A 15,482-nucleotide genomic window follows, 5' to 3' on the forward strand; every position below is an offset into this window, starting at 1 on the left:
GAAGGTCGCTGCTGCTTGAAGCTGGGCGAGCACTCAAGCAAACCAAGAGCATCTGCAGGGATGGGACCGGGGGCGAGCTTTGGCCAAGGGTTGGCAGTGGGGACACCTCAGACATCCCACGGGCATCCCTGGGCAAAAGGCCCATCTCCGAGAAGCTCCCATCCCCCTTCCCGCCTGGGCGAGCTCTGCACAGAGCTGGGGAAAGGCTGAGCGCTCGGAAACGACAGGAATCGGGCATCATTTGTTTGCTAGAAAAGACCTCTTTACCAGATGCCCTTTCCCGCAGGAAAGAAGAGGAGAGGTAGAAACAGTTCACTGCAGGACGAATGGGGCCAGTCCGAGGCCGCCTTACAGTGGCAGGCTTCTCCTGACCTCCTGCGGAAGTTTGCGGAGGTGGGGTTCATCAGCGCTGAGGTACGTCTCTGTCCAGGCACCGGGAGGGTCGAGCTGGCATGACCGTGACAGCAGCCTCTGCGTCAGTGTGGCCTGCAAATGCAGTGGAGATATTTATCACAGCACGCACCTCTGCACTTGAGATAAAACTATATGCTAGAGAGGAAAAAGGTCCTGGATTAGTGGGAGATTTTCCAGGTGAAAAATACAAGTCGAAATGTTTCATTATGTGCGTGGATGTAAATTTTTCCTTAGAAATAATTTCTGAATTGTGAATCCAAAGCCACAGAGATATGTGGTAGATTGCTCATCTGCTTGGGAATATTTACATCGGAGTAGACTTCAGATGCACTTTGAATGGGGTGTGACGTACCGGGCACATGCTAAATGTGTTTGTGCACCAGGTCCAAAGCCTCACAGTGAGCTTGTTCCCCTCAAACACGTGGACACAGGGCTTGTGCTATAGGAGGTGGCTGAGCTGGACCCAAACTCAGCCCTGGGACCCCAGGTCTGAGCTCTCAGCCGCTGGACCTGTGTCATCGGGAGTGGGGCTTTTGTGACATCTTGTAATTTCAAAATTCTTAGAGCCACTCTGGGTCGCTTTCATGAGTTTGCTCCGTGGCATGTGCTGTCAGTCTCAGAAAAGTCCCTGGTTTATGCAGGAAGTCATCCAAGTGTCCCCCAAGTGCCAGGTCGTGCCCTAAAATGACAAGCAGAGCAGACCCCCTTGCTCAGGGAGCCCACCCCAAGTGGTGGAGCTGAGTTAGCTGAAGAAAACAGACAACAGGGCCATTCTAGGACACAGGGCTGCACAGTGAGGTCCACCTACACTTGAGGGCCAGCCCAGGCCTCTCTCCTCAAGCCCCTATCAGCCTGTCCCCATAGGCTTAGCAGTCTTTAATGCTCAAAACATATTTTCTAGCCGGGTTCAGTGGCTCAGCCTGTCATCCCGCGCCTTTGGGAGGCTGAGGTGAGTGCATTGCCTGAGCCTGCGGGTTCGAGACCCGCCTGGGCAGCGAGACCTCATCTCTACAATAAATCAAAAAATCAGCCAGGCGTGGTGGCGCATGCCTGTAGTTCCAGCTACTCAGAAGGCTGAGGCGGAAGAATCGCCGGAGCCCAGCAGGTCGAGGCTGTGGTGGCCGGGAGCGGCCACTGCACTCCAGTCTGGGCGACAGAGTGAGACTCCAATTCAAAAAAAAAAAAAAAAGGCATTTTCTAGGTAGTCAGGGAGGCATGAGTGCTGGCTGGTGTTTGATAATATTAGGAGGTTACTGTTCATCTTCAGAGCTATGATGACAGCGGTGTGTGGTGTTTTGAAAAGAGCCGTTCAGCTGGGTTCAGTGGCTCATGGTGGGAGGCAGAGGCAAGAGGATTGCCTGAGCCCATGGGTTTGAGACCAGCCTGGGCAACTTGGTGAGACCTCATCTCTACAATAAATCAAAAAATTAGGCTGGGTTCGGTGGCTCAGCCTGTAATCCCAGCACTTTGGGAAGCTGAGGTCAGTGGATTCCCTGAGCCCACGGGTTTGAGACCAGCCCGGGCAACTTGGCAAGACCTTGTCTCTACAATAAATCAAAAATTAGCTGGGCACAGTAGCACACGCCTGTAGTTCCAGCTACTTGAAAGGCTGAGGTGGAAGGATCACTGGAGCCCAGCAGGTCGAGGCTAGGGTGGCTGTGAGTGTGCCACTGCCCTCCAGCCTGGGCAGCAAAGTGAGACTCCAAATCAAAAACTATATATATGAGCTGGACATGGTGGCACATGACTGCAGTTTCAGCTCCTTGGAAGACTGAGGCAGAAGGATCACCTGAGCCCAGCAGGTCGAGCCCAGCAGGCCCCGGCACTCCAACCTGGGCGAGAGAGTGAAAGACTCTCACTCAAAAAAAAAGGAGAAGAAGAAGAAAAGAGCCATCTTTCTCTTCCCAAAAGTGTTCACGTGGGTGGGTGATGAGAGGCTGTGAGGGTTTGGTGTCGAGGTAGGCCCTGGCTGCGTGGGACTCACCAGACGGTCTTTCGGCCTCGTGTTTGGCATTTTCGGGATCAGAGCTGAAAGGAAAGGCGCCCGGGGTGTGCTCCCACCTTGCACAGGGTCTGTGCTACACCATGACACTCCCTCTGCACACATCTTTGCAGGCCACTGTCCACCTACTGCGGTCAGAAGGTGTAGAGCTGAATGACCCGGCCGTCCCCCCCGAGGACTTGAGCCACCACCCGGCCGGCTATGTGTCTGAGCCGCCAGAGGTGAACCCAGAGTGGATCACATACAGGTAGGCTAACCCTCACCCCCCACCCTCACCCTCACCCTCACCCTCACCCTAACCCTAACCCTATGGATTGCAGGTCAGAGCGTCTCTCAGGGCCAATATGGGGAGGGACACCTTTCCTATGTCTAGAAAGCAGCCTTTTGTGCGGAAGTATCTAGTCTCACAAAAATAATGAAGATGATCCCATATAAAACAAGGCTACAGACTGTCTTATTCGTTTTTAGCAATGTGTCCTAGCGAGACAGGAGGATAGCTTTTTATTATGTATGAGTGAAGGAACAAGACTGTTTTCCCTGTGTGTTTTAATAATTCAGACTTGCTCATTCCAATTAACCTCTCTCTTAATTAAATGAGCTATTAAGTTGTTAATAAAAATGAGTTATCAAGGAGATAGTGTTTGTGATGCAGAATAGAGGGAAGGAACAATTTCTGTCTTTACTGAGAGGAAAATATGTGATCTACCTCTTGATGTGGAAAAAATTGTCAAGGAATTTGTCAAGGCCCAGGCGCATCTCAAGAATTCTTGGTATGGAAATAAAAAAAATTCGTTTGCACAGAGCATCTCAAAAGATTTGCCCATGTGAGATTCCAAGGTCAAAAACAGCCATGAGATCAGGGTGCTGTATTAACAATGATGATTTTTGGCTATCTTTAAATCTAAAATTAAATATTTTTAAATTGACAAATAATCATCATACCTATCTACGGGGTACATAGCAGTGTTTGGGACACATAATGTGCTGTGATCAGATCAGGGTGATTGGCACACTCATCGTCTCAAACCTCAATCATATCCTTGATTTGTGTTGGGAACATTCAATATTCTCCTTCTAGCTATTTGAAAGTATGAAATCCGGCCGGGCTCGGTGGCTCAGCCTGTAATCCCACGCTTTGGGAGGTTGAGGTGAGTGGATTGCCTGAGCCACGGGCTCGAGACCCATGTGGGCAACTTGGCGAGACCTCATCTCTACAACAAATAAAAAAACTAGCCAGGCGTGGTAGCGCGCGCCTGTAGTTCCAGCTACTTGGAAAGCTGAGCGGAAGGATCGCCGGAGCCCAGCAGGTCGAGGCTGTGGTGGCCGGGAACGTGCTACTGCACTCCAGTCTGGGCGACAGAGTGAGACTCCAACTTAAGAAAAAAAAAGTATGAAATCCATTATTGTAACAATAGTTGTCCTGTGGTGGAAGAGAACACTGGATCGGATTCATCCCATCTGGCTGCATAAAGTTACTGAATGTGGTCATGATCACAATCCAATTATTTGTGTCTCGGAAGCTAAGCACGACATAACGGTGTTCATCCAGTACATGGGGGAAGAGGACACTGTCTTCTATACTTACTACACTTTTACTGCACCCGCCCCAGTGGAGTCCTGCAGAGGGAAGAGGAAGAGAGAATAATCACTGCAGCACCAGTCATTTTAGGAGGATAATGTTTGTCTTGGCATTTGAAGATCATCTCTCAGACATCAGTAGCTCAGGGCTTTGTGAGGGAGCTGGCCCAGCCCAGGCCACCCCGGTTCCCAGCACTGACAGTCCAGCATTGTTTTAGGTAGGGCAGTGGATGCCTCTCCAAGGACCTGGCCCAAGCCTAGAGCAGAGCTCTCCACTCCTGGTGGCCCTGCTTATGGATAGAGGTGGGGCTGAAAATGAGGGCCCAGGCTGTTTTGGGGTAGCCCACGAACTGAGCGTGGCTTTGTCATTTTAAAATTTGTATGAGCTGAGCTGAGCGTGGCTTTGTCATTTTTAAATTTGTATGGCAAAATAGGAAAAGTATGCAACAGAGACTATACGTAGCTTGCAAAGCTTAAGATACTTGCTATCTGGCCCTTTACAGAAAAAGTTTTCTCAGTCTGGTCTAGAGGACCAGACAGATGTGGGCCACATTTGCATGGGGCTGGGTGACCGTGAAGGCCTGTCCTCGGTGTGCCCAGCTCCCTGAGGAAGGCAGCTCGTGTGCCACGGGGGGGCGGAGCGGGGATGAATGGTACCCCTTGGCCGAGAGAGAGTGCATGCCACAGAATGGAGAGGGGCAGGGGCGGCTGCGGGGGTGGCCAGGCAGCCTGGCATGCCCTCGGGCTGGGAGGCCCGTGGAGGGCCAGGAGCCTTGCCGGTGAGTGACGGTCCTGTTGCCACAGATGTGTGAGCTCATAGCCACGAGAATCAGCCACGGGACGACTGTCAGTGTCCGGGGATCGGGGGTGAGAATGAGCACAAATTGGAGAAGAGGAGACAGAAGAAATGGGGAGAGTAGGGGCGGACCCAGAATGCTGCAGGCGGCACAGCGGCCGGGAGGACGGAATTGAGGCTGTCCCTGCGTCTCTGGCAGGGGAGCCCCAATCAAGAGCCCAGGGCTCCACAGCCTCGGGCTGGGGCCACTCTGGAAGAGCTCACGCTTGCTCCCGAGAGGGCTTGTCTGGGGAAGTTTTGTCTCCAAGGCTTCTGGTGTGTGTTTTGCAGAACCTGGATAGAGAGCCTGTCTCAGTGCACCATGAGCCACTGGCTGCGCTCTGCAGAGATCGGACAGGAGATCCAGGAAGCCTGGATTGTGCAGAATGCCGTGGTCTATGTCCTGAATCACAACCACCACCTCATCCTGGCCGGACGGCAGAAGGAGCTGGTAGACACCTTGCTCCGCCTCCTGGACATTGTCAAGGCCACAGGCCACAGCGGGTGGGTGTGAGGCACACCGTATCCATGTGGGGAGGGGCCTGGGGCTCCAAGAGGCCCACAGAATCGGGGTCGGGGCTGTAGGGTCCGGCATATGTTCACTCTGAGGGCGGCTGGAGCCACCGAGGAACCAGCAGGGGCTCGGGAAGGGCTGTGTCCGCCATCCCCAAGGTCCTGTTGACTCGTGCACCCTTGAGCCAGACACTCACCCCCTCTGAGCCACAGGCGGTTTGTGGCAGTTGACGGGCCTTGGGCCTGTGCCAGGCGCTGACGAGGCCAAGACCTGTGTAGAGCTCCCAGCCTGCCTCACTCTGCTCAAACGAAAGCACTGGGGGAAAGGCTTGCCTGTAATCTGACTCACCCTGGAGCAGGAAAGAGGGACTCGGGGACAAGTCTCATTCTGTCTTTTTAGGAAGGAGGTTGAAAGCCTATGTCTATTTTTTTTTTAATCCAGATGGATGTGAACTTGTGAGAGACTAACATTTTTTCCAGCTAAAATTAGAAATTTAGAAACATTAAGTTGGGTCAAAGTTTTGTCTAAGATGAAGCTTTAAGACTCTCTATGTACTCTTTGTTGGGTTGGTTTTTAGTTTGAGCACTAGTGTTTTAATTTAATTTAATTTCTTTTTTGCCAGATACTGAAGTAGGAATGCTAGAATGAGTCAAAATGCAGCAGCGTATGCATATTATGATTTTTAAACCTATGGCTAATAAAGAAAACGTACCATGAACAAGTATTTGCTCAGTGGTGCTCACCTCTCCCCCAGGAGTAAGGCCCTAGCAGTTCTTCAGCTGTTGGAAGAAGCCAGGGATACACCCTGGATGTCAACACCCCGGGGCCCGGGAAGCCGAGTCTCTTACAGCATGGCCAACCCTCTGCGAGCTTCTGTTGTAGACAAAAATCAGACCTCACACCCCCACTCCTTTGTCTACAGAGGTTGTTTTTGACTATTTAAAATATTTAGTAGCAAAGTGTCTCCAGTGAGAAATGTGACCATTCTATCTAAACCCACTCCATCTGGCAACCAGCGGAAGGCTTGGACCATGGCTGACGGCTTCTTGGATGTCCCAGCAGCAGAACAGGAGGCAACGTAGCCTTTCTGCCCTTGGCCAGTTCCTCACAGGATGCTCTCAGGGGTCCAGCACCGGAGGCCTTCTTCTCCATGTGAAGCCTCCCCGTGGGAGGAGACAGTGCCATCAGCTGAGCAGGGTGACTCTAACTGTGCTTCCCACAGCTGACTCCTTCCCTCAGAAGGCCTGTTGCACTGTAGCTGAGAGAAGCAGGCAGCTACACTCTGGCTCAATTCTAGCAGAGGAAAGTCCTGTGAACACCCTTGGCCATCTCCAGGCCTTCCCAGCTGACTGAGTGCACAGACCCTGCTGGGGTCTATTGTGGCCTGTGGTGGCCTGTGGGGGGCTGTGGTCTCACCCTCTAATGTGCTTGTTTTCCAGGGACCCCGTGATATTGGTAACACTCTGCAATACCTTGGCTCGAGGCTTGATCATCAACTGGATTCAAGCCCAGGCAACTGAAAAGTCGAGAAGATTTGTGAGACCAAATATGTTTCACTCCCCATTGGATTCCGGGGCAGCCTCTGAGATCAAAACAGCGGTGGAGGTACAGCCTTCGTGATGGGGGAGTGACAGGGGGCGACCGGGGAGGGAGCCTGGCAGACCTGGGGCACCACGCTAGGCCATTCGGACCCTCATTTACTGGGTGTGAGAGACATGAGGGCAGTTTAGGAAGTAAAACACCAGGGGTTCCTGCTTCCAGCTGCAGGAAAGCAAGGAGAGGGAAGAGGGGGAAAGAAGACATGCAGACCTGGGAAAGCCCGGGGGTCTCCCTTCGGGGCTCAGGCCTCTCCTCAGGCTGGTTGTTCCAGTGCAGAGAGAAATATGGAGTCAGCTGAAAGGGCAGCACTGAAGTGGTGGGAAGCACCACACCCGTCACGTGCACGTGAAACGCTAGCCAGCTGAGTGCACAGGGAGACAGTGACAGCATGGGAGGGTCCCTTATTCCATGGAACTCATTTCCTTGAGTTGTAGTCTTCCAAAATGAAGGAGAAAAAATAATGTCCTCACTGACGGATGTAGCAAAAGTGTTTGATGTCACATCACCCATTTCTAACTTAAAATAGGCTTTAAAAACCTGTAAGAAAGCAGGTATTTTTTTTTTTTTTTGAGTTAGAGTCTCACTCTGTTGCCCAGGCTGGAGTGCAGTGGCATGCATGCTCACGGCCATCGCAGCCTCAACCTGCTGGGCTCGGGCGATCCTTCTGCCTCAGCCTTCCCAGAAGCTGGAACTACAGGCACCACACCCGTGTAATTTTTGGATTTATTATAGAGATGAAGTCTCGCAAAGTTGCCCAGTGTAGTTTCAAATCCGTGGGCTCAGGCAATTCTCTCACCTGGGTCTCCCAAAGTGCTGGAATTGTCGGTGTGGGCCACCGTGCCCAGCAAAAGCAGGTTTCTTAATGAGATTAAGGGCATCGAGCCACAACCCCGAGACCCCTGAATGTGGTGCCATCTGGAATTGGGAGGCCTTGCATTGTCCCAGTGGGTCCGATGCCCCGCGGAAAGGGGCATATGCTGCCACTCGCCCTGCGGGGTTCTGGGCCCTGGTGGAACCGTGGGCCCGAGCGTCCCAGAGCCTACACACAGCACCCGCAGGCGCTCAGTCCACTGCGGCAGGCTAGGGCCGGGAAGAAGGTCCTCGTGCCCTGGGGCCACGAGGACCTGAGAACAGTTGGCCACCAGGGCTCTGCCGTGGGCTGGAAAGGAGGGAGGGTGGGCGTGGCTGGTGGTGAGGGGCCACAGGGAGGCCAGTGGCCATGGGCGGGGCTGGCTGTGGCATCAAGCTGAGGTCTCTGTTCCGAAACGGGACAAAGGGCCAGCTCAAGGGGCTGCAGGGAGCAGGACCCTGGACTGGAAGAGGAGCTGGCAAAACAGAGACAGGGCTGGTGGGCAGGGCAGGTCGGTGGCAGGAGTCAGGTGGCCCGAGCCACAGGCAGCCGTCGTGGTGACAAGAAGGCGCAGCCGGGCACAGTGTCCCGTGGGAACTATGACGGAAGACAGTCCCCATCACAAGTGGCAGCACTTTGGAGTAACCGTGGTGGGACATGGGCATAGCCCTGTCTGGGAGCCGGGTGACGGAGACAGGGAATCACCCCGGACTCGGCTACCGCGTCAGCGTCGCCCGGAGACATTCCGACAAGATGGCTTTGCAACATCTGGCAAGATTGCTGAGGGCTTATCTGGAAGGGCAGGTGGAGGGAGAGGGAAGGGAGGGTGGCACGCTGTGGATGTCTGTACCACCAGGAGCGAGCGTTCGGGCTGTGTTTTAGCGGGGGAGGAAAGCAGCGCGAGAGTGAACGTCCATGGGTTCATTAAAGGTAACCCGTATGTTGGGTTTTCATCCCCCGCTAAAGAGGAGGAACTGTGGCACAGAATCAAGAGACGTGTCCTGGTCCCAGAGCGAGCAAGAGAGAAGCTGGGATGCAGCCCAGGTCTTCGGGGACCGGCTCACAGCCCATTCCTGCAGCAAAGCACCGGCAGCTCCAAACCTGTGCATTTGGGGCCCCAGTCCTTACCATCCCACCCCCGGCCAACACCAACCACAGTGGGAAGGGGGTTCTGAGAGACTGGGCTGCCTCACCGAGGCTTTGGTAGCTTCTGGTTTCTGGCCCACACCCTGGATAACACCTGGTGCGGTGATGACCCAGGGAGTGAGAAAGCTGGGGCGCACCATGGGGCTGGACAATGGCACCCTTGGGTGTGTGGCGTGTCCCTGGCACCCAGGGGGAGGGGTCCCTGAGAGGCATCTGCTGGGCTTGTGTTTTAGTTCCCAGCAGGCTGCAGGACTGGTGTGTGTTTAGGCACCTTTATGTCTAGCCCAGGAGCGAGGTCCGCTTGTTCTTTAGTGGTCTGGGTCTTGGCTCGAGGCCCCCCTGTCTAGAATTCAGACATCATGCCGCGGCCCATGTCTGTCCTAGGTCTGCGAGTTTGCCCTGAACCTGACCAACGGGAATATGCCCGAGGAGGTGGTCCCCACCCAAGGGCGGCAGCAGCTCATTGCCACCTGGGTGAAGGCCAAGCAGCTGATGCAGCAGCAGATCGGGCCGCAGCTGGGCACAGATGAGCAGGTGGGTGGCCTGACTGTGACACAGTGGCCGCGTCGGAGGCAGGTGTGGCTTGCAGGGCGGGGTCCTCGGGGACCACACAGCTTCAGTTATCCAGTGCAGCTCTAATGGCACCATCGGGGAAGGTCTCGTCTGGTGGGATTTCTTTTCCCGTGGAACTTGCCGCCCCTGGCTGCCCTGGAGACAGGGCACAAGACCTCCTTGCCGGCCTGGACAGAAGCTGCCGAACCTCTGGGAAAGCCACATCCTCTCAGGGTGCTTGTTGAGGCTTATTGTGAGGCCAGAGAATCACCTCCTCAACAGGGTGCCAGGACCCTCCCACGCCCCGTGGACACAAAGGGCTGTGGGTGTGGGAGGCTGAGGGAAGGCGAGGGACCAGCAGAGGGCAGGACTCAGGCCCAGCCCGTGAGCGCCTTGGCCCCTGCAGACACAGCCGAGGAGCTCATGGGGACACTCCCACAGACAAGCCCCTCCACGAGGGTGGCATGGCTGTAGAGTCAGGGAGGGGTCTACCCATCCAGCCTGGGGCCCGGAAGGCCTGCTGGAGGAGAGCTGTTTGAGCCTGGCCAAGAGTGAGGGGCCGGGGAGGGGACCGCAGAGGCAGAGCGGGCTCTGGGCATTGACCTGCCTGCCTTCCTTCCTGGGATCCTCCAGCTGTTAGACAATGCTCGCCAGGCAGCCGGGGGCTGCATCCTCGTGCCCCTTTTGTCCTATGGGGAGATAACTTGGGGGTGAACCTCCACAAAAGTAACCTAAGGAATGCACGCTCTAAATGTTGTGGTCTGGTTGTTTTCATAAAGCTAATATTTCACCAAGTTAAATGCACGAACATTCCGGACTCTCTCACAGCCCTCCCCTTGTGGGCCCCCTCGGCTGACATGTTCCGTGCTTCCTTCCCACCAGGACACCAACGAGGACATCAGCTCGGTGACCAGGGTCCTTGTTGCTCTGGAAATGTACTCGTGCAATGGGCTGGGGCTCATGGACTTCACCGTTCCCTCCCTGGCCCAGGTAGGTGTCACTAGGGTTCCTGGGAGGCATGCTGGGAGCTGGGTGAAGAGGCAGACCCCCCAACCCTAGAGAGACGAGAAGGCCAAGACTCAGAGGGTCTTGCCTGGAGTGGCCAGAATTTATCCCCATGCATGTGCTCCCCACGGCTCTCCCTGCCCGCCAGCAGCACATGAGTTGCTCCTCCTAGCACACCTTCAGCTTATGCTTGGAGCTTCCTTCTGCCCTGGTGTGGATGGAAAAAGTCTTCTGAGCAGATTCTCCACATCCTGTCCTACCCTGAGACTCGGGGCAGGTCAGGGGCGCCCACAGGGGCTGCACACAACTCGCCCCGTGTCTGGGACAGCCCCGCCTGGAGTGAAAGCTGCATGGACGCTGGGGGCCGCCAGCTTTGAGGAGGTAGCCCAGCCTTTGTGGTGGTTTGCCATGCCTCTGTGTGGAGTAGCACCCGCCCCATGCCACACCCCGATGAACATTAAGCCACTCATGAGGTTTCGCAAAGGTGAACGAGCGTGCCAGGCCCACTGCACAGGCGCTGGGAGGGCTGCAGGTCACCCTCACTCACACAATAACCTTCCTCCTGCACCCGCCCGGGAAGCTGGTGAACATGGCTTCCGAGTGCAACTGGTCGGACCCCCTGGTGGAGCTGCAAACCCTGACGCGGCTGACCCACTTTGCCTACGCTGCCCGTGACCACGGGATCACCATGGACTGCTCGTACAAGGCCATCGAGATGGGCATTAGGTACCTGAGGATATTTGGCCCGTAAGTAACCTCTGTAACACTGCAAACTGATACTCCAGAAATGGGCAGGACTTGTGAGCACAGACTCTAACTAGAGCTTACTGTGCAGGGAACACAGACGTGTTGACCGCGAAGGGCCTGATGTGAAACTTACAGCAAGGCTCACCTCACCAGATTCACAGGCTCCTGCCTGCAAGTTTTGTGCAGGTGTCGCCAGGTGCCTTGGAGGCAGACCCCCCTCCAAGCACACGGACAGCTTTCACCTGCCAGCCGTGTCCTCACGGACAACAATCAGCAGGGGCCCCGTGGAGCGTGGGATGAGAAGGATTCTGAGGTCGCACTTGCCTCAGCAGGGAGGAGTGTGTGGCCCACTGGCTATGTGTGTGTGACAGGCACAGAACGGGGGCGTTTCAGTCTGTCTAGGCTGCTGTGACAAAGTGCCACAGACTGGGAATTTCTGCCACAGAAATGATTGTTCCTGGTTCTGGGGGCTGGAGTCCAAATCACAGTGCTGGCTGATTCCGTGTCTGGCCGGAGCCACTGCCTAGTCCATAGACAGTGCTTTCTGGCTGTGTGCTCATGCGGTGGGAGGGTGAGGCAGCTCTTTGAAGGCCCTTTTTATAAGAGACTAATTACATTTCTGAGGGCTCCACCTTCATGACCCGATCACCTCCTCAAGGCCCCACCTCCTCACACCATCACTCTGGAGTTAGCATGTCAACCTGCGGATTTCGGGAGGACACACTCAGCTCACAATAGGCGGAAAGCAGCTCTCGGGATGACTGTTTGCCATTTCGGACAGGCACGCAGCTCGATGGGAAGGGATTTGAATAGACAAAAGGCACGCTAACAGTGAATGACTCCAGCCTCTGCTCTCCAGAGCCCGCTATCCTTGGGGTCTCCCAAGAGGAGCAGCCTTCAGTTCACAGTCACCAAGGCAGCCATACACAGAACCCTCCCACTTTTCTTCATAGTTCTCGTAGTTCTCACTTTTAGTGACTTAAAGTATTCTATTCAGCTGAGCAATAATTCTTGAACTCGGTCTTTCCCCAGCTTTAGAGGATGGTTTCCATGTGTTGCTGTTATAAATGTTTCTGTAGTAAAGACTGTTTTCCTTGGGGCTCATTTTCGCCTATTTCCTGAATCTCATTCAGGAAACTCACTGACCCTCAGGCTGTGAAGATGTGTCTGGCCACATGGTTGGCATGGCTGGCTGCCACCAGATCCAAAACACCTCCCAGCCCGGTGCCCCGCCTCTGGCCTCATCTCCCAAGGCCTCGAGCAGTGCATTGGCAGATGTTGGGGTATCAGGGCCACCTGCCTCCATGCAAGGATGGGGTCAGTAGGGTGTCTGCTCTGCTCACCGGGATGTCCCCAGGCCTGGGTTGAACATACCGGTGAGCACTTGGGGCCCAGCAAAGCCATGCGCCTGAGCCATCTATCACATGGTCAACCTCAGTGTGTCCAGGGTCTCCTTCATGCATGGGGCATGGGCAGGGCCGTGCACAGTAAGTGGCTCGCTGCATAGCAGGTGCCTATCTCAGGGCTTTGCCTGCACCTTCCCACACTCCTCTAGGTGAGCAGGTGCTGCTGTGCTCAGGCTCCAGAGGAAGAAAAAGAGGGACAGGGGCATCCAGAGGGCAAGGGACAGAGCTGGGACTGGACCTGGCATTTGGGCCTAAGAGCCCCCTCAGTAGGCCGAGGCTGTTAGCTCTCAGGAGAGCCATGAGCCTGCAAGCCCTGGGGGGTGTGCATCTGGGACGCCTGCCTCACTGTCCTGGCACAGCCCTGCCCAGTGCACCTTCCTCCTCAGGGTGGGGCTGGAGGGCGAGTACCTCTATGCTGACATTCAGTCCTATCACCTTCCTGGTGCTGACACTGAGGGGCTTTTCCCCACGAACAAGTCTTCCTCCAAAACAGCATGGACAGGAAGAGGTCCTCGGGGCAATGCTTCCACTTGGCACCACTCCTTCAGAGGCCAGAGGTTATTTCTTCTCTGCCATCCACAGGAAGAATCTATTTGCTTCCAAAAGGACAGCTCACATGCTTTCTGTTGTCCCCTCCCAGCTTTCCCTTGCTGATAGGGCTGGAGGGTGTCCCCAGCCATGCAGGTCAGGTGTGTGCAGGGGACTCATGCTACCCAGCTGGGCGCCCCAGACACCGGACGTGCTGAGACTGAGAATACACCTGATGCCAGGCTGGCATCCAAGGGCTCCTTCTGAAAGTCTCTCATTTCTGGCATTTGGATCGCCTACCTGAGACCAGCTCGCCCCCATCACTGCAAAGCTACGCCCGTCAGCAGACAAGCCAAACTCCCACACTCCCCCTCAGTGTCTTAGCCCCACTTTAAATAGGAACCAGGCTCCTCAGGCCTTTGGGAAGGACCTTCCCCTTTAAAGAGAAGATCAATTTGAATAAGTAGGAAAATTGCTCTGGATGAAGCAGGTTATGTAAGGATCAGAAGAGAACTTTAAAACACAGGAACCAAGGTTCACAGGTACCTGAGAAAGCACAACCTTTATAAGATTAGACATGGGGGTCGGGCTCAGTGACTCAGCCTGTAATTCTGCGCTTTGTGAGGCCAAAGTGAGTAGATTGCCTGAGCCTGCGGGTTCGAGACCTACCTGGGCACAACTTGGTGAGACCTCATCTCTACAATAAATAAAAAATTAGCCGGGCGTGGTGGAAGGATCGCCGGAGGCTGAGGCGGAAGGATCGCTGGAGCCCAGCAGGTCGAGGCTGTGTGGCCAGGAGCGTGCCACTGCACTCCAGTCTGGGTGACAGAGTGAAACTCCAACTCAAAAAAAAAAAAAAGATTATAAATGGGATGGAGAAGGAGCACTTGGGGATTAAAGAACTTTTGAAAACTAAAAGGTAATTCCTGGAGTTGAAAGTACCTTAAATGAAGGGTTGGAAGAAGGTAAGATTGAGGAAGCCTCTCAGCAAATAGCTGCAAAAGAATAGCAATAGGACATGGGAGAGCAGCACTGTGGAGGGTCTATGCAGGTGGCCAAATATATCAGACATTCAAGTCCGGGTTGAAAATCCCTTATTCAAAACGCTTGGGATTGGAAGCATTCTGGATTGCAGATTTCTGGGATTGTGGAATAGATGCATTGCGCTCACTTGTTGAGCATCCCTAATCTGAAAAATCTAATACTCAGAATGTTCCAACGAGCCCTTCCTTTGAGCATAATGTCAGCGCTTGGAAAGTTTTGGATTTTGGAGCGTTTTGGAGTTTTGGATTTGGGATGCTCAACCTGTACTGGATTCCGGAAAGAACAAAGGCAACAGAGGAGAGGAATCTTAGGAAAGAATACAGGAAGCCGGGCTCAGTGGCTCAGCCTGGAATCCCGTGCTTTGGGAGGCTGAGGTGAGTGAATTGCCTGAGCCTGCGGGTTCGAGACCTGCCTGGGCAACTTGGTGAGACCTCATCTCTACAATAAATCAAAAAATTAGCCGGGCATGGTAGCGTGCGCCAGTAGTTCCAGCTACTTGGAAGACTGAGGCGGAAGGATCGCCGGAGCCCAGCAGGTCGAGGCTGCGGTGGCCGGGAGCGGCCACTGCACTCCAGTCTGGGCGACTGAGTGAGACTCCAACTCAGAAAAAAAGAGAAAAGAATACAGGAGTGTTTCCCAGAGGGAAGGACACCAGCGCATGGTTGACACTCTCCCACCTCAGCCCCAAGATCGGCAGCAAGAAGACAGAAGAGATGTTCCCATCCAGATGCATCCTGGGGACATGTCAGATATCTGCGAACAAAGACAAGATCCTGAAAGCATCTTTTAAAAAGCCACCTACAAAGAAAGATAAAATAGAAAGGCAGCAATCTTTTTCGCAACCTCCACTGGAAGCCAGAGGAAAATGGAGGCTGGGTGCAGGGGCTCATGCCGGTAATCCCAGCAATTTGGGAGGCTAAAGCAAGAGCATTGCTTGAGCCCAGGGGTTTAAGACCAGCCTGGGCAACTTGGCAAGACCTCATCTCTAAAAAAAGAAAAGTAAAGGAAAATGGAGTGGTTCACCTGGAAATGATTTTCAGTGTAAAATTCTAACTCATCACAACTGTCACATGTAAGGTTAAATTAAAGCCATCTTTAGGCAAACAGGGACCCAGAAAAATTTGCTTCCCATATACTGTTTTTAGAAAGACATTTGAGCATATGACCCAAGACAAGGGAGTAAATCAAACAAGAGAAAGAAATAGGATGCTCGAAATAATAAATTCAATCCAGAAAAGTAATCTAGAGATGTCCCAAGATAA

The 15,482-nt window shown here is 54.0% G+C and overlaps 1 protein-coding gene across 1 annotated transcript in view; it reads left to right on the top strand.

Moving 5' to 3' along the window:
• LOC103260112 (cilia- and flagella-associated protein 46-like) overlaps positions 1 to 15,482 on the top strand; it is a gene marked incomplete at its 3' end in the record, with an annotated part of 70,512 nt that overhangs the window by 43,350 nt on the left and 11,680 nt on the right. Inside the window, exons 16-22 of the mRNA XM_021712183.1 lie at positions 287 to 414; positions 2,530 to 2,663; positions 5,121 to 5,333; positions 6,783 to 6,948; positions 9,323 to 9,472; positions 10,373 to 10,480; positions 11,076 to 11,242. Of these exons, the coding sequence (XP_021567858.1) occupies positions 287 to 414; positions 2,530 to 2,663; positions 5,121 to 5,333; positions 6,783 to 6,948; positions 9,323 to 9,472; positions 10,373 to 10,480; positions 11,076 to 11,242 (1,066 nt within the window). The remainder of the gene's footprint in view (positions 1 to 286; positions 415 to 2,529; positions 2,664 to 5,120; positions 5,334 to 6,782; positions 6,949 to 9,322; positions 9,473 to 10,372; positions 10,481 to 11,075; positions 11,243 to 15,482) is intronic.

The sequence above is a fragment of the Carlito syrichta genome, unplaced genomic scaffold (assembly GCF_000164805.1).
Source record: "Carlito syrichta isolate Samal-C Ts95f unplaced genomic scaffold, Tarsius_syrichta-2.0.1 Scaffold303117, whole genome shotgun sequence".
Taxonomy (NCBI): domain Eukaryota; kingdom Metazoa; phylum Chordata; class Mammalia; order Primates; family Tarsiidae; genus Carlito; species Carlito syrichta.